This window comes from Hydra vulgaris, chromosome 09, assembly GCF_038396675.1.
Source record: "Hydra vulgaris chromosome 09, alternate assembly HydraT2T_AEP".
NCBI lineage: Eukaryota > Metazoa > Cnidaria > Hydrozoa > Anthoathecata > Hydridae > Hydra > Hydra vulgaris.
Genome location: NC_088928.1, coordinates 47,747,125 through 47,772,339, shown reverse-complemented (window position 1 = coordinate 47,772,339; position 25,215 = coordinate 47,747,125). Strand labels below are relative to the sequence as shown.

At 27.0% G+C, this 25,215-nt stretch overlaps 1 protein-coding gene and 1 long non-coding RNA gene across 2 annotated transcripts in view; one reads left to right on the top strand and one right to left on the bottom strand.

Annotated features, from left to right (window-relative positions):
- The window catches only part of LOC100198937 (UTP--glucose-1-phosphate uridylyltransferase), a 47,298-nt gene extending 26,681 nt beyond the window's left edge, over positions 1-20,617 (top strand). Inside the window, exons 5-14 of the mRNA XM_065805917.1 lie at positions 1,680-1,882; positions 3,671-3,804; positions 3,937-4,025; positions 4,317-4,385; positions 6,506-6,537; positions 14,466-14,562; positions 15,298-15,376; positions 16,809-16,972; positions 17,447-17,551; positions 20,116-20,617. Coding sequence (XP_065661989.1) covers positions 1,680-1,882; positions 3,671-3,804; positions 3,937-4,025; positions 4,317-4,385; positions 6,506-6,537; positions 14,466-14,562; positions 15,298-15,376; positions 16,809-16,972; positions 17,447-17,551; positions 20,116-20,223 — 1,080 coding nt within the window. The 3' untranslated portion in view covers positions 20,224-20,617. The remainder of the gene's footprint in view (positions 1-1,679; positions 1,883-3,670; positions 3,805-3,936; positions 4,026-4,316; positions 4,386-6,505; positions 6,538-14,465; positions 14,563-15,297; positions 15,377-16,808; positions 16,973-17,446; positions 17,552-20,115) is intronic.
- Positions 20,618-21,233: 616 nt separating this feature from the next.
- On the bottom strand, positions 21,234-23,193 carry LOC136084835 (uncharacterized). Its single transcript, XR_010640888.1, has 2 exons — positions 21,942-23,193; positions 21,234-21,815 (listed from the first exon to the last, which is right to left on the bottom strand). It is a non-coding gene; the product is annotated as an uncharacterized LOC136084835 (long non-coding RNA).
- Between the last annotated feature and the right edge of the window lie 2,022 nt (positions 23,194-25,215).

The window sequence follows — 25,215 nt, the reverse complement described above, 5'->3', positions numbered from 1 at the left end:
TACAGCACCCATTTTTTTATATTTTCTAATGATATTTCCTACACTATTAGGCTTAACATTTACTATTTTAGGAATAGTTTTATATCCTTTTCCACTTTTACAGTGTCCCAGGATCAATTTTTTTACTGATTCATGAATTTCATATCTTTTCACCATAGTTTTTTTTATTAAGAACCCTAAAAAGAAAACAAACTCTTCTGAAAAATTAGTTGGAATAACTTCTATCAATCAAATCTGTTTGTTATTGGCTTTTTTTCTTCAATTCTACTAAGTTAAACAACAGAAAAGTTAAAAAATGTTTAGGGGGTGATACGCTTTTTCTAATTTAGTGGATAATTTTTGTTTTAAGTATAAGAATATTAAATTCTTGTTATAAAAATGTTTTTTGATATAAAGTCAATATTAAAAAAAAAATTGAGGTCAAAAATCTAAATTTAAGCATATCAAAATTTGTTTTTATTGAAAAATCATCAGGGGATATATATGTATGTATTTATATATGTATATATATATGTATATATATTGTTACGTAATAGATTTCACTCGTGGTTATGCGTTATAGGTTTAACTTCAAAGTGTTTATACGGTGACTTTATTTAAAATCACAACTACGTCTGGTTTACCCAAATATAAATAATCAAATATATATATAAATACAATTTATATTATTCTCTTAAATAGTTCGTCTTTTAATTAATTACTCCGTTATTGCTTCCCTAACTCTTCTGACTGACCATCCGCTCCAACTCCTGACCTTGTATATCCCCTAAAACTATATTCACATACACCGTCATATCTCGTCTTCTTCGCGTTTTTATATCTTCAGCAGACGCTAGACGCGGCTACGGTTAGTAAACAGTTTGGTTGATAAACAAATGTTTATCCAAACGCTATACGCTTCGTTGAACTTCAGTGTTCCGCTTGAGTAGTTTTGTTTGAGACCTTCGTAACAATATATGTGTATATATATATATATATATATATATTATATATATATATATAAAATATATATATATATATATATATATATATATATATTATATATATATATTATATATTAAATATATATATAAATATATATATATAATATAACTTTAACTTTATTCTGCTATTGATCTATTGATTTATGTTGTTTTTATTATTTTATTTTGTCGCATATTTTGTTTTATACTTAATTTTTTTACTTTTATGTAGTATATACCATAGAAATGGTTAATTACAGAAATATTTCACTAAAAATTGAATAAATCACTTGTTAGGAAATTTTATACTAAAAAACAGGTTTATCTGCTTCTGAATTTTTCATTTTTGGACGCTTTTTGGTTTATTTTAACTTATTTCAAATAAAATCAATAATCACTCAAAATCTATAGTGTTTATAGTTTTTAATTTAAATTTTGCAAATCTAAGTTATTTTTGTCTGCTTTTTATTAATTTTATAGTGATAGATTTTAAATTAAAATTAAACTCAAATCAATAATAAACTATATTTTTTTTTATATAGTTTCATTTGGTTTGTTCTCATTTTTATTTCAGCAAAAAAAAAACTACTTCCCAATAATAATTAAGTTACATCATTTTCTTAAAATTTGAGTAATTAGGATTCATCCTTAATCATTTCTGTGGTAAAAGAAAAATAGTTTTTATTAGATGATATTTTATACATAACCATTTTTTAGTTTCTTAATAAAAAGTATGGATCAAATATACCATTGGTTTTAATGAATTCTTTTAACACTCATGAGGATACCAAAAATCTTTTGCGAAAGTATATTCATGTGAATGTTAACCTTCATTGTTTTCAACAAAGTCAATACCCTCGTATTTATAAAGAATCCTTGCGAATTGTCACAAAATCGATCTCAAGTGGTGAAGTAGGAAGGTTCTTAATTAAAATTTATTATTTTATGATAAATTTTTTATGCCACTTATTCTTCTAACCAATTAATTTACCAATAAGTTTACCAATTAATACTTAGAAAGTAATGCTTCGAAAAGTTAGGAAAAAAATTAACAAAAAATTATTGTATTTAATATTTATTGGCATTGTTATCATTAGTCTTACTTATTGTTTGAATCACACTATAATAAACTTAAAGTCAAAATTTGTGTTTGAATTTTAAGAATACAATCTTTATATATTTTAATGATTTATTTTTGTAATTTTTCTTTCTTTTGATCATTTTCTTGTATTTTTATTTTATTTCTTTGAATCTTTTTCCTAAGTATTTTGTATTTCACTTTCATTGCCCAATCTAAGCAATGAAGATTTTCTGTACTACATATTGCTAAATTAGTTCTCTAATTTCATTCCCACTGTTAATTCAATGGATATTAAATTTTTTTTGGATGAGTCATTTAAAACTGAATAGAAATAATTTATACTCAGTTTTAAATGTCATGTAATAATTATTTTGATTTCAATTGATATTTTTTTATGCTTATTGTAACATTAAAGCGTAACATTGTTAAAGCCATATTAAATGACATTTCCAAAGTTTATATTACATTTACTTCAGTTATTTTTGAATATATTTTGTTGGTAAAATAAAGTGAAATTAATAAGTTCATGTACTTAAGACTAGATTTTTTAAATTCTCGATTTCAAGGCCCCATACTTGTATGAAAATGGTGAAACTAATATGATCACATCTCTATACTAATTACTTTGTATTAATGTAAGTATATTGACTTGAGCTATAAAAGTCTGTCTTGTAGGTTTTGAAAATTATTGGCTTTAGATGCAATAAGCTTTTTTTTAAATTGTACCTAGAGCCACTTGTTACTGTACCAAGGGCCGCTCTCTAAAAATTAGGTTTAACTCCATAATAAATTGATCACAAAGATAGACACATAAATTTTATTATAGATTTATTTAATCTTACATTGTTTTCAACAAATTTATCTTGTGTTACTTGATTGCAACATAAATAACAAAATTGACTGATAGTTCTGAGCAAATTTGATAAGTCTGATAACAACCAAAAGAGAAAAAAAGTTCTGCCCCAATCAAAATTCAACAATCTATATCGTTATCAAACAAATTCTTTATGCTCATATGGCCCTAGGTACAAGAAATGATCATGAAAAATTTCATTTACTAACGAACTCCAATTGAGATGAAAATTATTGAACATCGCATTTAGTACTTAAGTACAAAAAATATAATATACAAGAACTTATAGAAAAGCATTTCTTCTAGGTTTGTAAAACAATCTAAGATACCAGTGATAAAAATTTATTTTAGACCATCAAAAAGTATTTTCTGATTATAACTTGTCGTAGCAATGTTCTCTGAGAATCAAAATAGGATTAAAAAAAAAGGTTTTTATTATTTGATCCTATTTAATCACCTGACTGAGAAGCATTATTTAGAACTTTATAGTTTTTGAATAAAGTGGGATGGCCCTAGAAAATAGGCCCAAGGTATGAACTTCTCCTATTTCTACTTACCTTAATTAATCTACATCAATGGGTCTCAGTATGTGCACAGTTCCTAATATATACACAATATATGTAAGTAATATACACAGGTCTGTTATAATGTCAATAAATGCCTTGTGCATTTTGATAATTTTTATGTAATATAGTTATATTCTATATGTGTTTAATAAGTATTTTGAACTCTATTTTAAAGCTAATATAAAAAATTTTATAATTTTAATTTTAGTTGGTATCCTCCTGGACATGGTGATATGTATCAAGCATTTTATAATTCTGGACTTCTGGAACAATTTATTGCAGAAGGGAAAGAATATTTATTTGTTTCAAATATCGATAATTTAGGGGCTACAGTTGACATATGTATCTTTTTCTATGTTTACAACTGATGTTGAGATATATAGATTTCAAGACAATATGAATTAGTTATATTTAGTTACTATTCTTTTTTCTTTTTTTTTTTGTATCATAGTTTTCTATAACTTTATATATTAGCCATTTTAAACTATTTACTTACTCTGCCAATGGAAGAGAGATGTGATTTTGTCATGGAAGTAACAGATAAAACGAGAGCTGATGTGAAGGTGAAAATATTTTTTACTTTGTCATTTTAATTTAGTTTTAAAATCAATGTTTTATATTTCAAAAAAAAATGACACATGTTTAACAATTGTGAAACTTTATTGTTCCAAGTAAAAAAAATTTTATTTTATCTTATAAGAAAAATTATTAGTCATTATATTTAAGTGCATTTTTTAAAGTAATCTTTATTGTTTGTGAGGGTATTTTAAAAATTTTTTATAAAAGAAGTTAAGATAAATATTATAAACTTTAAATTGTTAAATGTTTTTTAAATTCTGTCAATTAAAAAATAGGGAGGTACACTTATTGAAGTTGACAAAAAGTTGAGATTATTGGAAATTGCTCAAGTACCTAAAGAACATGTAAGTTATATTATTTTCATCTTTATAGAATCTATATTGATTTTATTTATTTGATTGGTTATGTAATAACTATTATTACTAAATGATTTTAAAAAGTTTCTTTTTGCTTTTGTCATGTAAAGAATATGATAACAATTCATATAAAAAAATTTAAGCTCTAATATGTTAAAAATAGTTTCTTGTTTAGCTTTGTTTATGCATTTATATGCAAATTTGTATGAGACTTAGCAATTTAACAAAAAAGAAGTTACACATTTAGGAGTGTTTTTTTGGAAGTAGGTTATAGACATTAATTTTAGTTTTTGTTATTGGATTATCTTAATCTTCCTTGAAGCACCTTATCAGATTCACTTAATGAGTGTATCTTAGTAGAGTATGTCAAGAAAGGAGTGGCAGATTGAGGTTTTTTTTTTGGGGGGGGGGAGGGATGTTGAAATATTTTTATATTTTGTACCACATTTGCGTCTCCTAAAAAAGGTCCTCAATTTCTAAGATATTTTAGGACTTTTTGGTTCTGGTGGTGGGGGATGCATAACCCCCATTTCCCCCCCCCCCCCTCTTCCTTGGATCCGTGACTGCAAGAAAGCTTAAGGTGGTTTGGGTATTAAGTGGAGATAATTAGGTATCAGATTGTGGAGAGTTAGCTATTTCAGACTAAAATTTAGAGGTAGGAGAACTTGGAGAGAGTGTGTTACATATGACATAGAAAATTTTAGTCAAGGAAAAAATAAGTTGCGAACAAAAAAGGCATGCAATTGCACTTAATATCTGACCACGCATATAATTATTTTTTGAAAACTTTATAATACTTCAAAAATGCACTGAAAAAACCCAACAAAAGAAAGAAAGTAAAAAACAAGTTAAACTTTAAAAAAAAAAAAATCTTAACGAAGGAGAAATTAAAAAAAGTTATAATTAAAAACTAATAATAATTAAAAACTATAGCTCAAAAAAAAATGGAAAATTTAACACTCTAGTAGAAAATTATTTAATTATACTTATAATTATGTGAAGGTTTAATATCTTTAAAACTTTGATTTTTTCTAATGTTTTTTATAATTTTAGGTGAACTCTTTAATAGAAAATTAATCATAAAATAAAATCATTCACAAAATTGTATTCAAACATAATCATAAAATACAGAAGTTGTTTAAATTAAATTAAATTTTTTATAATATTCTTTATTAATTTTTATTTAATGTTTTTTTATGTAAAAATCTAATAATTGTTATCATCAAAATGTGTTACTTTATTTAAAAGAGTTTAAAAAGTTTTTTGTTTTGTTTTGTTAACTTTTTAAATATTTTTATACTACTAGGGTAGTATAAAAACATTTGATTAGAAAGTTTACAAAATGACAAAAAAACCTTGTAAAGTTTTCTACTATATTAACCTTATGAATATAATGAAAAAAGTTTTTTGAAACATATTATTGTCGTTGTTGTTTATAAAATTAATCAAACAAATTGTTTTAAAACATTTACATTCATCATTAAAAAAAAATACTTTTGAAATAAATAAAAATTTTATATAATATATATAATATATAATATAATTTATTTAATATATAATATATATAATAGCATTTAAAAACTTTATTTTAAAAGCATATAGTGTAGTGTAAAAACATTTCATTAAAAAAATTACAAAGCATTATAAAAAATAACTTAGTTATGTTTTTGACTATTAAATTTATGTACTCATCTAAAATTTAATTGAAACAATTGTTTTCGTTGTTGTTTATAAAATTAGTTGTACAAATTGTTTTAAAACATTTACATTCATTGTAAAAAATACACTTTTTAACTATATAATATCTTTTGATAATTTAAATAAAATGTTTTCAATTAGTACTCAATCATTAAAAGCATTTTCTCAATTTATTACTTTATTTCAGTGCATTTTTAAAACATTTTCAAACTCTTAAAAGCCAAGGTCGTGTTGTCATAAAAACAAATTAAATGAGTGGTCAGGAACAGTGTGCGATCGCACACTTTTCCTATCAGAAACAGAGAGGATCAGAAACATGTAAAAGAGAGTTTAGACTTGATATTTTATTATATTTTACTGAATACTTATTTTGAATATATTATTATATTAAAAGTTATTATTGTTTTCAGGTAGAAGATTTTAAAGCAGTTTCAAAATTCAGGTTTCATAGTTTTTTATTAATTTTACAATATTTAAAAAGTATATAAAATATACATAAAATATATATGAAGAAATATTGAATTTTTTAAAAAATTGTTTAAGTTTTCTTAGTTTACAATATATGTTTACTTAATTAATGAAGGACTAATTAAACTATGTAACTCAATGTCTTTTAAAAGCTAGTTTAGCTGATTTTTTTATTTAATTAATTTTTCAAAGATGTGGTCTTAGTATGCAACTAATATTTCAAATTTAGACAGCATCTTTGTAATGTTGTTCTATAAAACAGTTTGTGTAGAATAACTTTCTGGGAGTGTTGCTAAGGAGAACTACAGTTTCTGGGAGTGATGTCTTCATTTAATTTTAAATTTCTTTTTTTTTTCCTGATCTATTTGTTTACAAAAACTATAGTGATATGCATAAATACAATATGTATTTTATTTGGGGACAGGGTAATTCAGTACACGGGCAATTCAGTACACTGGCAATTCAGTACACTGGCAATTCAGTACACGGGCAATTCAGTACATGGGCATTTCAGTACAGGGGAATTCAGTACATGGATAACAAGTACTGTAATTTATATATAGGTATAAAAAATTTTCCTCTTTACCTCTTACAGTCTTATTACCCTTTTCTACTTCTCTTTAAACATAACTATTTTACATACTTATACATAAACTGGTTACTTTTCTGAAATGTTTTCTAATGAAATTCATGATCAGCTATTTTTCTGATCGCTTTCATGTCTATCTGACATGCATATTGCTGATTGCTCTCAGGTAGCAAAGCTTGTCACCTTCATTTTGATGCCAACTGCACATACTTGTTTCTTTGGTTCTCCAGATTTAGCACTTCTGCATTTTGAGCAGTTAAATGATGATTTGCCATGTCCCTGATGAGTCCATTAAAAAGTGTCCAGATGCTTGGGTATGAACACATAAATAGTGCCTGCAGTGCATTATAAAATCCTTCACAGCAGTTAGTTGTTTTTGGTGCACAGGCTAATGCATCAGTATAATGATTTCAAATTGCCAGTGGGAATCTGGAACTCCGGAACAACCCACCTACCCTTGGACCTCTGACATAAGTAGTCTCAAAATAAGAAAGTAAGTCATTTGTTGGGGGATTGTCTGGAAACATTGGAGCCAATTCTTTGAATCTTTCATTAAACTCAGCAAGTGGCACAAATGACAGGGAAGCTAGTGATTTTGCTAAAATGTTTAAGGCCTCATTTGTCTCAAATTCCCTCTTTAAACCAAGTTCTGCAACCTTTCGTATAATTGATTGAGAAAAGTGGAAAAAACAACCAGAAATATTTGCTGCTGCAAACTCATCTCGAAAGCTGGAGATAGCTGCTTGCTCAAAATCCAGAAGAATTTTGCATGGATTAAGATTTGGCACAGGCCCTTTGGCATGAAGACAATAGAGCTGAAAAAACATTTCTGGAACCACTTTAAAAGTGCCATCTCCAAACCAAGTGTCACCTTCGATTCCCACCACGTCCCTGGTAGTACCGCGCTCAACTTGTTTCTCCGCGCAGCGGCCTTGTTCGTCAAGGTTCGTGTTTCGGAGCTATAGAGTTGAGAGAGGGTTATAACCACTAATAAGTAGCCTCCTTATCTGTAGTGGCCTTCTCGGCCTTGAGGAGGTGAATAACAAAAAAAAAAAAAAAAAAAACCTTCAAGAAAGTGAAGCAAGTCATTGCTACCAATAGAAAGAATTTGCTGTGGATCTGCCTTTCCAGAATCATATAAAACAATGTCATTAAATTCTGGGGGAATATCAAAGTTCATTGATTTTGGAGAAGGCAAAATGGTTTTTGCATATTGTCTGATCCGCCTAACATTTCTCTCAATATCAGTTCATTTCGGTAGTCTAATTAAGAACATCATTAGACTCCCCTTGAAGATGTTGCCCCACAATATTACTTGTTATCTCCTCACTGTACTAACAGGAAGAGTATAGAAGAAAGGTATGTGAGAAAAAAATCAGTTCCCTGTAAAACTGGGAGAAGTGTAGTGTGGGAGAATAAAAGTTTACCCTCTTCCCTTACTGCTGCTCAGGCAGAAAAGAGTGTGGGAGAGGAAATGCTTTCTTTTCCCACGCTTAATTCTGCCTGAGCAGGAGTAAAGGAAGACATCCTTCTATTCAGGAATAAAAGAGTGTGACAGAGGAATTGCTTTTCTTTCCCACGCTTAAAACTGCCTGAGCAGCAGTAAAGGAAGACATTGTTTTATTCAGGCAGGAAAGAGTGTGAGAGAGAAATTGCTTTCATTTCCCACACTAATTTCTCCCTGGAAGAAAATGTGGGAGTGCTTGTGCAGGCTTGGTTGGGTAAGGCGTGCGATTGCACTCTGATCTTGACCACGCATACAATATTTAGTTGCGACAACTTGCCCACGGCTTCATAGATGTTTTGAGAACATTTCAAAAAATAATCAAGCGCAAAAAAGTTCAACTGGACCGATGAGAGACAATTACAAAAATAAAAAGCTGCCTGATTAAATTGTTATAAAATAAATTTAGAATAATTAATAAACTTCGTCTTTTATAATTAAGCGACACTCTTTTATATAAAATAAAAACTTACTATTAATAATTGTTTAATAAAGAAACAATTGTTATTCAATTTATCAAAGAGTTAGTATAATTTCTTTTATTTGAGTACTTCTGATTTATTTCAACAAGATTCTAATAAACAAACGTTTGTTGATTTATTTAATAAATAAAAAAATCTTTTTTTAACCATTTCGCGCTTTGCGTAGTTGGCCTGAGTTTTGTTTTTACAAATTACATACAATTCTTTGTAGTACGACGAACAAAAAAAACAATTAAATCGTTCAGTTACTATGACAATGTTAGAACGTTGTTTTTAGCAGTATCTTTAAAAATGTTAAAAACAATTCCGCAATATGCTAGACCCCTGAATTAGCGGTCTATAATGATCAGTATCCAAACAATTTACTTTCCAAATGAATTGTATTTTTATTTTTTATTTTACTAACCAAAATCAAATTTTAAATACGTCAAACTATATGAAAGCATTTTTTTATGATTAAACTCAAAAGGTAAAATTAAATTACGAGGAGGAAGCGGAACAGCTTTACCACTGATTATGAATAGTGAGTGGGCTTTTTTTATTTTTTTATTTTAATAAGTATTTAAAACAGAAATAAGTAAATTTAAGTTTAAGTATAACAAGTTTGTAAGAATGACATCTGAAGCAAAAAAATTTAAAGATAGTAAACCAATATCTAAGAACTTAAAAACTTTTCTTTTGTGGGGGAAAGAATCAGTTATTGGATACACGGAAGAAAATGGTTTAGTTGTCAAAATATGGTGTAAGATTTGTGCTAGGAACAAAACTGAAATTTTAATGGATGCTTTAGTTAAAGGAGTATCGAATAATTCTTTGACAGCGTTTACGGAGGGAACTTGTGTGGTGACAAAGTATCAGGTAACATTAAAATAATTAGCTTGTTCTTAATTTGTGACTCCAGGAATTAATTTAAACATAATTTTTCTACCATTATATAACTTATAACTGTAGTTATCTTATAATTTACTATATTACTAAGTGAATACATTTTTTAGAGAATTGCTTAATTTGAACCGTGATTTTATCTTTGATAATAATAAAGGTTGATTGCCATCTTAGAGGGCAAAGCCATAGATTAGCGGTGCTGATTGATAATTGTAACTCAGAAGATCCTGGAAGTAGTTGTGTTGCTAACCTCGATATGGAAAACCTGTTACATATTACAGGCCTTGTTAAGAAGCGTTACGCAGCTCGCATTTTGCTTGCAAAAAGGCGATTTGCCTACACGTTCAGCAGTTTTGCGCTACGCAAAAACTTATATCTTTAAGAATATTTAAATTATCTTTTGATTGTCGTTAATGTGACGTTTATTCAGAAGAAATAAAGTCGTAAGTAAAAGCATTAAACCGCAATTGTAAACTAATAGATTTTTTGTTTAAGAAACAGTTTGTTTCATAATTTTTTTTGTTGTTGTTAAAAATTAGTTAAAAAAAATAAAGTGTTTTAAGTTTTATTTTAAGGAATTAAATATATAAATTCCTTTTAAATTCAAAAATTATTTTTAGTCATAATAGTTTAAAAAATGCACGATTTATTTTGATGTAAATATTTTTATTAATAAGATATTTTGTTTATTGTTAATTCAATAACGTAAAGTTTTAATGACGTTCGTTTAATTTATGAAAATAAATTATGATCGCGAATATGTTATCTGTAATTGATAAATAACAAAAAAAAAACTATTGTTTAAAAACATTATTAAAAAGAGTTCACAAATTAAATAAGAAAAAGTTTATTAACAGTTAATAAAATAACCAAAAACCAACTGTAAAATCATAAGAAAATAAACAAACATTATTTTACGTTTCATGAAAAAAATATTTTTTTTCAAAATAAAATTTAATTCATATTTGAGATAATAAAAATAATTTTTTAAATAAGAACTTAGGTTTTAGTTTTTGTTATAGTGAGAAAAAAAAAAACTGTTTGTATGATTTTTAACGCGTTAATAACTTTAATTACAATGCTGTACTTGAAAAGACGCTAGTGACGCAATATAACTTCTAACGATGCAAAATATATTTGCTAAGTTGAGTTACTTAGAAATGCGTTACTAAAATGCGCAGTTAAAAAAGCTGCTGAGGCTTTGAACATTACATATTACACCTTGCCTAAAATATTTGGAACGCGCTTTATAAGTCACAGGAGACGCGGCTTTACAAAACTTTTACATAATTAGCCGTCGCTTATTGTGGGTTTCGATAATGCTCTTGCTGATCGCAACACTAAAGCAGATATGCATGCTAAACTTTTTGTATTGTCCAAAAGGTTGCATGACTACAGACTATTATGTATGGTTTGTAGTTATTTGGACATCTTAGAAAAGTTATCACCATTATTATTGGTTCTTGTAAAACAAATGTTAATGGTGAATGAGTTAAAACCAGCGGTGGATATAACAAAGGCTAGCTTAGCGGAATTAAGCAATGAAGATATTGATAATATTATTGATTCATATTTACTCAAGTTTATAATCAATGAAAAAGATGGTTCAACCAATCTTGTTTCTTCGTATTTCAAAGAAGGTAATGAATTGAAAAACTCAAACCCAGAGTTTGTTGAGATTTAACTCAACAATATGGCTAATCTTAACTTTGAATGTATTCATTCTGCCATTAAAGTAAGAAAATTAGCAATTGAAATCATTCTGTCATTGATAAACAATAGATTTAGTTCGCTGTTAAATCCCATATTCAAATCAATGGATTGGTTAGATCCGCAAGTATGGACAGCAGACAGCATGTATGGTGATGCCAGCATATCTTTATTACTAAACGAATTTTTTTACCCTCTAGAAAAATTAGGAATGGATTTTAAAATGGTTCTTTCAAAATGGAGAGCTGCAAAACTAGTAATAAATGCGCAGTACACATTGCACTCACACCATTGTAAATATGGCAGAATATTTTTCTTTATCATAAAATTAAGTTTCCAAACTTGCATTTTCAGAACGCATTTTCAGTATTTTGACTGTGATTTTGACTGATAGGCGTTTAAAGATGAACCACTCAACAATGGAAGACTCAATAACATAGCAGGGAATGACACGAATTTCACTCAACAAGAACGAGATGATATTTTAAGTCGCGCTGTGGATATTTTCTTAGATAAGCGAAAAGTTTTTTGCCTTGATTCAGCTAATGCTAGCATTGCCACTGATTATAGTAGCGAAGAAAGCTGCACCAATGAAGATATAAGTTCTATATCTGAATTGGACGGATAAACAATTTATTATATAATTTTTATCCTACATAATTTTATATTTATGTACGTTATATATATATATATATATTATGCATACATAACCTATATAGCATTATATATATGATATCTTTGATTGTCATATTCTTGTTATACAATTGCATAAGTTGAATTTAATAAAAAGGCAGCGTATAAGCTAATATATGTATATATTATATGCTGTATATATAAAACTTTTTAATAATATAGATCAAAATATGTTATTAAAAAGTTTATACGCTGCCATTTTATTAAATCTTTTAAATATCTGTGTGTATGTGGCTCCAACAATAAGTCAACGTATTAAAATAAAACAAATTTATATTAGCGAATCTTTTTAAAGCATTCGCCAATATAAAATCATTTAATTAGATTAAAGTTATGAAGTTAATTTTTTTGCGTGTATTTTAAACTTATTGTTATGCGGACAAACATGGAAACATACTTGAATGTTCTCAAAACATCTATGAAGATGTCATAGTAACTGAATGATTTAATTGTTTCTTTTGTTCGTCCTACTACAAAGAATTGTATGTAATTTGTAAAAACAAAACTCAGGCCAACTACGCAAAGTGCGAAATGGTTAAAAAAAGACTTTTTTATTTATTAAATAAATCAACAAATGTTTGTTTATTAGAATCTTGTTGAAATAAATCAGAAGTACTCGAATAAAAGAAATTATACTAAACTCTTTGATAAATTGAATAACAGTTGTTTCTTTATTAAACAATTATTAATAGTAAGTTTTTACTTTATATAAAAGAGTGTCGCTTAATTATAAAAGACGAAGTTTATTAATTATTCTAAACTTATTTTATAGCAATTTAATCAGGCAGCTTTACATTTTTGTAATTGTCTCTCATTGGTCCAGTTGAACTTTTTTGCGCTTGATTATTTTTTGAAATGTTCTCAAAACATCTATAAAGTCGTGGGCAAGTTGTCGCAACTAAATATTGTATGCGTGGTCAAGATCAGAGTGCGATCGCACGCCTTTCGCGACCAAGCCTGCTTATGTAACAGAATGTATGGGTAGGGCATTAAGATTATATCTCAGTTACCAGATAACTGGAGACTCAGTATGTCAGCAAATCAAAAATTTAGGGAAATTTGGTATCTAATAACTATAAATATTTTGGTCTTGCTAGATGTGTCTTAGATAATAATGGTGGTGCACATTAGCAGACCTGCTACTTTTAAGGTTTTTAACAATTATCCCAATACGAAAATGATAAGTTTTCCTTGAATTTTTTGTCAATTGAAAAAATTGTTACAAGAAAGCATGTACTGAATTGCCCATGTACTGAATTGCCCATGTACTGAATTGCCCCTGTACTGACTTGGCCGTGTACTGAATTATCCGTGTATTGAATCATCCATGTACTGAATTGTCCATGTACTGAATTGTCCGTGTACTGAATTGTCCGTGTACTGAAATGCCCGCGTACTGAATTGCCCCTGTACTGAATTGGCCATGTACTGAATTGTCTGTGTACTGAATTATCCATGTACTGAATTGTCCATGTACTGAATTGTCCGTGTACTGAATTGCCCGCGTACTGAATTGCCTGTGTACTGAATTGCTCGCGTACTGAATTGCCCTGTACTGAATTGTCTTGTACTGAATTGACATGGAACCATTATATTTAACTAAAATGACACAATCCAAATATCTACTGCTGATAATATGAACACTTGTAGAGTGTTCATATTATCAGCAGTAGATATTTGGATTAATTTTAGGTACACATGCTTACACATTATCATAATGTTTTTAAAAAATACTTTGCTTACTAATTTTCTTTCTTTGCAAACAAAACCTTTTTTTTACATAATTAGTATACTAAACTCAGTTTTGAATTCATAGCAGATATATATGCTCTTGCAAAAAGTGGCTTGGTTATTATTCTTATTAATCCCTAAAGTAATTAGTTTAAGTGCCTTGAGCACAAGAGCGTATTTTAATTTGCTTCTTTTTACATTATTTAATGAATTATAAACAAACATCCATCTGATCAGCACCAATTTCTTTTATATTTGTTTCTTTATATTTAGAGTTTTCTGATTAGGCAGTCTCATATTTACTTTAGAATTTTCAACACAAACAATCTATGGATTAGATTAGAAGCTATTAAACAAGCCGTAGAAGAAAATACTTTACATTTGGAGTTGATATTAAATCATAAGGTGACAGTTGCTATTTGTATTATTGTTGTTGTTATTTTTTTAATATTTATTTTTATTTTATTTTATGAAACTCAAGTCGTGTTAACTTCACAAAACAAAAGTTAACTTCACAAAACAAAAGTTAACTTCACAAAACAAAAGTTAACTTCACAAAACAAAACAACTTAATTTAAAGCATATTTAAGCCTAATTTATGAAAAAGCTTTAAATTGTATTTAAAGTTAAACAATCTTTTATTTAACAATTCTAATATTTTTTGCAGAAACATAAACTACTGTGAAATTATTTTTAGTTTACTATAAAAAATAAATATTATTATGTTTTAATATGTAAAAAATTGTTTATACATATTAAAATTTAATGTTTTAATATGTATAAATAATATATATAAATAACATATTAAAAAATTATTAAAAATACTTTTTGACCTTCTGTTATTTGTAAGTGTTAAAATAGTTAACTACCTAACATTTACACAAATTATTTTTTTTTAAATTATAACTTTTTAAAATTATTTTAGTTATGCACTTTAAAAAAATTAATGTTTAATTGTTTTGCTGCTGTAAAAATAGTTAAATGTAACCTATAATTATTCTAATCAATATTTACTGAATAATTCATACTGATTAAACATGAATATATTAATTTTTTATCAAATTGTATAGTTTTTTTATCTCAAATAAATTTGAATCGCTTAGGATTTAAAGTTAATTTGACTGTTTTGTTTTATTTAAGCAATTGGATAATGGCGAGAAGATTATACAGATTGAGACAGCTATTGGTGCTGCCATCAAATGCTTTAACAAAGCTATTGGTATGAAAAAAAAAAATTTTCTATCTGAATTATATATTAATTATATGGTTATAAATTACTATAATATAACATACAACAAAATATATGACTTATAGGTTTAAGCGAACACAACTTTTTAGGTATATATGATTAAAATGTTTTTTTTGTTATAGATATTAACAAAGGTTGTGCCTAAGCAATTTATCATTAATTTCATCAACCTTTGCAACTACCTATCGCAACTTTTTTTATTTTTTTCTAATATAAAAGTTGCATAGTTTAAGGTTCATGCATTGTAATCAACATAGTAAAGGGATAAATTTTTGGAGTCATTGCAAATCAATCAAAAACTTTTATTAATGTTTATTTATAAATGATACGGTCTGGTTTCTAGCTCCAATTTTGATGTTGATATAATTAGCCATAACTTTTTGTGGTAAATTATAATCAGAGACATCTGTGTGCTATAAACCAATTTAGTTTTTTTTTAAGTATAATGATAAACTGATAAAAATAAAAATACTAGTTAATGTAAGTTTACATTAAAATTGTTTTATTGTATATAACAAAGCCAAAAATTAGAAGCTTTAAATTTAATCATAAGATTTGATATATGACAACTGAAGGTTGTCATGACTTGCCTGTAGAAGTAAAGTTTACTTAAATTGATTTGTAAGAAAAGTTGCAGTAAAATGTAATAACTCCAACTAATAATTTAAATTAGGACATTTTGTTTAAATGAAGACTATAGACATAGGAAAAGTACAGCTAAAATAATACATTGTTAATTAATAAAAGTATTACATTGTTAACCAATAAAATTATGGTTTGCAAAGAATGTTAACCAATAAAATTATGGTTTGCAAAGAATGTTAACCAATAAAATTATGGTTTGCAAAGAATGTTAACCAATAAAATTATGGTTTGCAAAGAATTTTAACCAATAAAATTATGGTTTGCAAAGAATGTTAACCAATAAAATTATGGTTTGCAAAGAATTTTAACCAATAAAATTATGGTTTGCAAAGAATGTTAACCAATAAAATTATGGTTTGCAAAGAATGTTAACCAATAAAATTATGGTTTGCAAAGAATTTTAACCAATAAAATTATGGTTTGCAAAGAATGTTAACCAATAAAATTATGGTTTGCAAAGAATTTTAACCAATAAAATTATGGTTTGCAAAGATTGTTAACCAATAAAATTATGGTTTGCAAAGAATTGGTTTTACCAGTTTTATTTGCTTTATTTTATTAAATCATGATACAGTTTGTATCTTATCCAGTATAATTTTGTTTAAAACAAATATTTATTAACAAAAATTTTATTTACATACATCATATGCTTTTAATTATATTGTCGTTTTTAAATATTATATTACATTATTTAATAGGGTTTTTGATTATTTGATATTATTTAATATTTTAAAATGTAAAAATATTTTTATACCAGGTATAAATGTTCCTCGAAGTCGTTTTCTTCCTGTAAAAACTTGTTCTGATCTTCTATTGATCACTTCTAATCTTTACCACATGAACAATGGAACACTTACAATGAACCCAAAGAGAAACTTTTTAACAACACCACTTGTGCAACTTGGAGAGCGTTTTCAAAAGGTAAACTTAATTTGTTCTAAAAAAATATAATTAGGACATAGTGTTGAAAACGCTAGGGCCTAATGAGCTTTCAAAATTACTAAATAAATCTCTTTAAGATTTATTTTGTAATTTTGTTTTTTATAATTTGGACAATCCTTCTTTGTTTAGCTTATCTGTAGTAATGTTGAATGTAAACAAACAAAAGACATTTGAGGTTAATTATTTTTAGGGTAAACACTCAAGGCTAATTTTGATTAACCTAGTGTTTAGTTTATTTAGCAATTTTTTTAAAATTGCTTTTTGTGATGTGCTTTATTTAAGTTATTTTTATAACTTAAAATCAGTTCTTTATTTTTGCAAATTGAAATCATTCTATAAATCCAGTGAGTATAGTTAAAGATTTTAAAGGAGGCAAGGGCTTTTTTTAAATTTTTAAAATTAATATCCTAAATTGATTCTTGAATAGTTTATCTGCAGTAATTTTTTATATAGGTGAAAGAGTACTTAAATCGTTTTGAAACAATACCTGATATAATTGAGTTAGATCATTTGACAGTAGCAGGTGATGTTACTTTTGGAAGAAATGTAACTCTTAAAGTAAGTAATTTCAGCTTATAGTTTTCGTTTGCATATTTAAAGCAACTAAAAGAAATTAAAATAGTGGAACTTTTACTTTCGTTTTTAGTTTCAAAGTTTATATTCTATTGTTCAATTAAATTATTTTTTATAATAAACCATAATAAACATTTTTATAATAAATTAATTAATAATAATTCTAGATTAACTTTTTGTGATTACGACGTATGGCTTAACTGATAACTGGCCTAAATAACTAAGAAATCTTTTGTTTTTTAAACTTTTGTCAGTTCACCACAAAAACTAATATAGGAAAACATATTTTTTTAAATAACTTATAGTGAAACTTATTATTTTTAGTATATTCAACTTTTTCACTGAATTGAACATATCAAAAATAATAATTAGTTTTTTGGAATTTAAAGAAAACATAATACTTTTTTATCCATTAAAGGTTTTAAATCCATTATTTTATTAGGCAGCAAAAGTATTAAACTTTTGACAACATATATTGCAAAGCAGTTTTAGTTTAAAGTGGTGCAACCATTCAAAAATAATGTGATTAACTTGAGTTGATTTTATTCATAATGATGAAAACTTTATTGATAAGTTTTGAAAAAATTTTTATTGATAAGTTTTTTAAAACTGAGAAATATCTTGTGAAGCAAACTTATAATACAAGAACAAATTTATATTTACAAAGAAAGGAGTATTGTTACTAACTATACTTACCTAATTACACTCACTGCAAATGAGTTTGCCCTTTAGAAATTAATTATATCAACTTACCTATTATTATTATTTTTTGTCTAATCAGCTAAATCTAAAAGAGGTAGTTTTAACAATTTGTAATGCAGAATTCAATGATAAAAATTAAAAAAAATATTGACATATCAGCATGTTTATTTTTTGCAACTTCTCTTTTTATGAAATATCTATTGAATGTTTAAAGGTATGGCATTATATAATATCCTTTATATGGTACCATATAATATAATGACATTTAAGGGATGAAAAAAAAGATTTCATTAAGTTTATTATAAAAGTAGTATTAGTTTATATTACTCCAATTATTGTGAATAATATTGGACCATCTTAGAACTTGTAATCAGAAAAATCTGCGCGTGTTTTAAAGTGGTGTTTACGGAAACTGTGCATTACTTTAATTAGCTAATTGTTTTAAAATGTTATTGAATTAGTGTTATTCAAAATTTTAAAAACTCTGTTTTCAAAACAAATTTGCATTTTCTAGTTGAAAATCCAGGTGTATCAAACAAAACAATTTCTAAAAAGTTGCAGATTGCTTTGAAAGCAGTGTTGAGTGTTGTAAAACGATCTAAGGACACTAGTACAATCAAAAGGAAATCAGGAAGTGGAAGAAAAATTTTTTGTTTTATAAGATCTTGTTAAAAAAGTGAAAGATGCCTTTGACGGAAATCCGGAGATTTCTGTTCGAACTTTGACAAATAGGTTTAAGATTCCACTACACAAAGAGTGAAGATAAATTGTGACTATAAATCTTATAAAAAAAAACAAGTTCTTCGTCGTGAAGAAAAGCAAGAAAATGTTACAATTCGTCGTTCATAGCGAATCAAAAAAAATCTTGCTTTGATTATTGATGATGAAACTTATTGATCTGCATATTTCCAAACTTATTGTGCTGCATATTTCCAAACCTATTGTGCTGTATGTTTCTGATCTCTTCCAGGACACCAATATTATAGAGCAATTAATCGCAAAAAACTGAATTCCAAATATAAATGCATTGAAATGCAAGAATTATCTAAAAAAATATTATTTTGGCAAGCAATTTGTGAATGTGGTGAAAGAAGCTCTTGTTTTGTGACTACGAGAAAAATTGACACCAAAATATACATTAAAGAATGCCTCGATAACCTTTTGCCGTTTTTAAGATCTCATACGAGTAATCCACTATTTTGACCCGATTTCGCATCATGTTATTACTCTTGGACAACTTTAAACTGGCTTATATACATAAAGTAGATTTAGTTGAAAAACAATCCACTAAATTGTCCCCAATTACATCCTTTCAAAAGATATTTGGCTATTGTTAAAGGAAAACTAATGTTTAATGTAAAAGAAGCTAAGACTTCAAAAATAAATGGATTAGAGCTACCAAGTACAGTCAAAGACCGTGCAAAAGCTGATGTCGAAGGTAAAACGCCAAGTGTGTGCGTTCTCAGACACGCAACTTCACAAACTTACTTAAGTAAAATTTAAGAATGTTGTATATTATTATATGTACTTTCAAAATATATTCAGCATTCAAAATTGAAATACACTAGTTGAATAAATATCCTTTACAATATCCACGCAGATTTTTTCTGGTACATGTCTAATCTACACCTCTATTTTTGCTTTTCCACATATTGCATAGATGGAATTTATTGTTATTTTTATTTTTTTAATGCAACAAATTGTTTAAAAATCACTTGGTCATGTTAAGACTCGGGTGTAATCAGCTCTTTTGTAGAGTTTTAAAATTATAACTTGATTAGAAAGAAATTCTAATCAAATTATAATTTTCTTTTCGACATGGTGTATGTGTCGTTTTTTTTTTTCAGGGTACTGTAATTATCATAGCCAATCATGGTGAACGTATTGATATTCCATCAGGTGCGATTCTCGAGAACAAGATAGTTTCAGGAAATCTTAGAATTTTAAACCATTAAGAATGTTAACACATTTTAAAACTTTTTACAGATTTTCTTGTGTTTTAGTCTAATTTTTGTGTATTTTATAGTATTCAGATAGTAGATAACGCATGCATGTTGTCATTTGGCTTAAGGAACTTTTCTTTCTTATTTTATTTTTTTCGTTGCTTTTTTGATACCTTTGTTTTTTGCATCTTTTTTGTTGCTATGTACGTTGCTATGCGTTGTGTTTTGTATTGTGTGTGTTACCAATTTTATTCTTGTGGGAAACAAATCTTTATTTTATCAAAATGATAATTTTATCTTAAGTTTTTAAAAATATATTCAAATTTTTATTTTAATGAGCTTAAAAATTTTAGGAATTATTTTATGTATTTTTTTATGGAAATTAATATATTAAAAAATAATAATATTTTTGTTTCCATATTCCAACTGGACTTCAATTACAGTTTAGATTTTGTATTAAAAGAAAAAACAAGTTTTGTATAAAGAGTTCACGGCTGTTTCAAACCGAGCTTAACGGCTTCTTGTTATTTTTTGAAAATATTGACTTAAGGGGTGTTACTAAAACTTCTATAACTTTTAAAATATTAAAGATAATTTTGTTTTGTAAAAAGAATAAAAACACCAATAAAATGTTTTATCTTACGACATTTAATGCAATAGTAAAAAAACTTCTTTAAGTTTTAAAAAAACGCGACAAATGATGAAGTTGGCTGAATTCAAGTAATTTGATGTTACTTTTTATCAAAAAAAAATCAGAAAAATTTATTTCTGATAGTTATTCTCAAATAAACCCATTGTTTGAGCATTATAAAAACAAAAAAACCTTACTTAATTGTTTAAGGATAGCTAAAACAGACTTTATTGAGGTCTGAAAGCAAACCGCACTTTTCGCAAAGTTATGAAAAATGTAGTTAAAAGGGGGATTAGCTGTTAAAAGAGTACATTTTTAAACCTAGGAGTTCTTGTTTTAGAAACTTATTTTCCTAAGCCAATGAATTATTGCATTGCAAAATAAAGCCAGATTTCGATTTTGGAATATTTAGTCAAAACATTTAAAGCTTAAGCATTTATTTTTTTCTGTGCATACAGTTCTAATAATATGGTGTTAATTTGTTAATAAATAAACACTCACCAAGTCTAATAAAATAATTCATGACCAAATTTGAGTTTAAGTTTTTGAATTAACCTCGCTTTTGGTAGTAGAATTATTTTATAGCACTTGAATCTATAGTCTCTTCTCTCAGTAAATAAAGTGTTTGAATATACAAATAGCTAATTGAAATCTTTTGAAAATTTGTTTATTATTCCCATTAAAAACTGTTTTATAATCAGTTGGTTTACTGATAGGTTCTTTAAGTAGTAAACTATCTTTGTACATCCAATTGATATCAGATTCATACTCCTGCTAAATCAGAAAAACAATTGCTCCACTCAAAATTTTGATAACGTTTACAAATTCTTAGTTTATTGAACTAAATTTTTACACCAACATAATATGAGATTTATATTCCATTCTTTAACCAGCGAGGAGGTATGTAGAGCAGAGGTACTGCAAAGGTAGAACTAACTTCTGGTGATAAACATCGAATGGATATGTAATATATCTATAAAAAAAGTGTTACATATAATGAAGGACAATACATTTTTTAAATTAAATACACAAACATACAAGATCAGATACCAGTTGCTCTGATCACAAGTTAATATATAAAAGCTAGATTTTTACATACATTTGATGCAAGACTAGTATTCCATTCTTTAACCTGAGCGAAGGTATTGCATAGGTATAAATAACTTCTGAAGATAGGAACAGAATGGGCACCTACCTAATATATAAAATCAATATATTAAAAAATAATATTTTAAACTAACATTACACAAATATTAGAACAGAATAAAATTATCTTATATATAAATTAAAGATCTCATATAATTTATCTTACTTATAAATAGTTTTTTTTTGTTGTTGTTGTTTTTAATTTTTTAAATATTTTAACTAAATTTGACGACCACAAACCAGACAAAGACCTTGTCTATAAAATGAATTTTCGCCACGCTTAGAACACACAACACACTTTCTCACCATAGAGGCTTGAAGCTTCCTACCAGCTTTGCTGTGCAATTCAAAGCGTTTTAAAACAAGATGCAGCTTTTGCTCCTGATTTCTTACTGAATGCAACTGTCTTAATTCCTTATTTACGCTATTATGCAAACACTCCTTTTCATTTAGCAACCCAATAGTTTTATGGAATTTTACTAACTAAATCCTTATCGCTACTAGCAAAACATTTGCAAATTTGGCAACTGTTCTGGCTTAAATCACTAACTTTTGCAATTTTTTTTTCAATATTAATTTTTTTTAGCAATCTTACATTTTTGGCACGAGCAGATGCAAATTTACGCTGTGCTGTTTTAATTTTTTTTTTTTTTTTAAAAAAGTTGGAACTGCTCCTCCTGTTTTAGCCTTATACTCATAGTCTCTAATTGAGAACTTAATGAGTTACAATGTGTGTTGAGAGCCCTATTTCAGCTTCCAACTTAAATACTTGCATTTTAAATTTTTCTATTTGCTCCATATTTGTTTTATTTTCAGATGTTAATTGATCAATTTGATTCAGTAGCTCCTGACTGTTATTTAAAGTGAAAAAGTCATCTGCATCTGCTGATTTTTTTTTTTTGGGTGGAGCTTGCGACAATTGCATTTTAAAAAATTCTTCGTTTTTTATAGCTTTAAAATTTTTTTTATATTTCTTTTTTTGGCGTGTTAACTTTAGGCACATTTTATCAAACTCGTTATTATTAGGCATATCAAAATCAATTGGCAAAAGAAAACTCATAAAACTAAATAAATCACCTCTTATTTTAAAGACTGTCATTAAAATGGAAATGACATTGTTACTGATCTTATCTGTCCTAATTAATCGCCTAACAAAAGGAAAGTTACACCTATCTTCCCAACCATTTTTCCGTTTTAGAATTTCCCTCTCAGTTGAATACATTGTTATCAAAATAATATTGACTTATTAATAAATATAATAAAAACAAATAAAATAATATTAATTAACAAATATATGCACTAGATAAAAGTGGATTTAACAACTTATCTGATATTAGTTTGATAACCCAAAGAGAAAAATTCTGCGTAACTTTGTTTACTTTTATACTTCAAAAATTAACTCGCCGAAACAGTTGTTTGGAGAATATTCGTTAATAAATAGTTTGGGACATAACGCATAAAGGTTACGCCATCGCAAAAAAACGTCAACACAAATGTACGCCTAAAACTAACAAGATTAGTTGTAAAACATGACATTTTTGAAAACATATTTCATAACATAGCTGAAAGCACGTAAAATAATATTTTTATTTTCATTTGCATAAAAGGTTGAAATTTCATTAACTTACGTCATCCATCAAAAAAGTTGCGTTTTGCATTTAAAAACGATCAATTAAAAAATATAAATGCTTTAAAAACAGTCTTTTTGTAAAACATTCTCTAGAATGACGCAGGAATCTGATAGAATGGACATTTAGGGTTAAGTGTTTCAAATTTCAAATATCAAGCACAAAGCTATGTCATGAAATCTTAGTTGGCCCAACTCATGTGTTCCGGAAATATGCGAAAATTAGAAAAGTGGTTCTAAATTATTAAAACTATTTTGGCAATATTCATTTTTATACCAAATAATGTAAATATTTATTTAACAAGGAAAGATAGATCTTTTATATTTTTTTAATTGCAAGATGAAAGCATTTATATGAAAAAGTTACTATTAATTTAAAGTATGTGTATTTTTATACTTTTTATGCGGAAATACTTTTTTTTTTGATAAACTCATGACGTCACGCTCGTTTTTATATTGAGTGAAACAGCCGTGAGTAAAGAAAAACTTTTTAAAAAAAATTGGCATACATTGTTTGGTGAAGTTTTTTGCCACCACGATTTATAGACCAAAGATAGTTTACCAAAATTTTAGAATAAAATGTTTTTTTTTTAAAAAAAACCAGTAATATATATTATTGGTTATGTATGTAAAGACGAAAGAATCAATCGCCATGACTTAAGTAAAACCAATAGAATCTATAAATATTTAGAGACAAAACAGTGCTCCGAGCAGTATCACGATTTTTATTTTTAGCGGCCTTGTTGTGGTGTTACAAACATTTGCGTGAAAGTCAAAAAATATGGAGAAAAAAAAGTAGCCTTTTTTATTATAGTAGCTACTCTATTTTTAAAAAAGGATGGGGAAATTGCCTTAGCAAGTATGTGTATATACAGTAGAATAAGAATTTACTTCGAACAACTGAAAATCCTCTTTAAAGTGACTTATTTCAAGTTACAATCAATTTTTTTTAATTTTTTTTTAAGTGCCTCCAAGAAGTCCTAACGGTCTTGTTACGGAGCACTAAGGAATAGCATTTAACGATAAAGTTCAGGCCTCCTTCTTTACCGATGACGGAAAAACATGCTCAATGCTCGCGTTGATCCCTGGACCGCTTGCCTCTGAGGCAAGCACGCTAACTATTGCGCTGCGTCAGCTAAATTTCGATTTTAACAAAAATTGAGAGTAAAAAGGAAGAAAAATGGAATAAGATGCTGCTTAAGGCTTTTACTTGTAAATTAATAAATTTTTCACAAATTCTTAAAAACTTTTTTTTCCATAACTTTTTCGTTTTTAAAATAACAAATTTATTACAATTTTTTGAAAAAATCCTCCATTTTTGATTGCTTTTTGTTTTTAAAGAATGCTTATTAAACATTTTCAATACGAGAATTAGTGGTTGTCGGATTTGGACACCATTATTGTCAAAAAGAGACCAGCATTCAAGTACCTCTAATGCAAGTAAGTCTCTGATAATTTTGGCTTTTTAGAAGGAAAATCGTTCGACACTTCATCTATCTCCTCTTCTACCTCAGCACAACCTTTGATTAAAATGACATCCAGAATTTCTCGATTTGCATTTTCTTGATAGCTATTATTTTACTTGTACAGATCTCAAAAT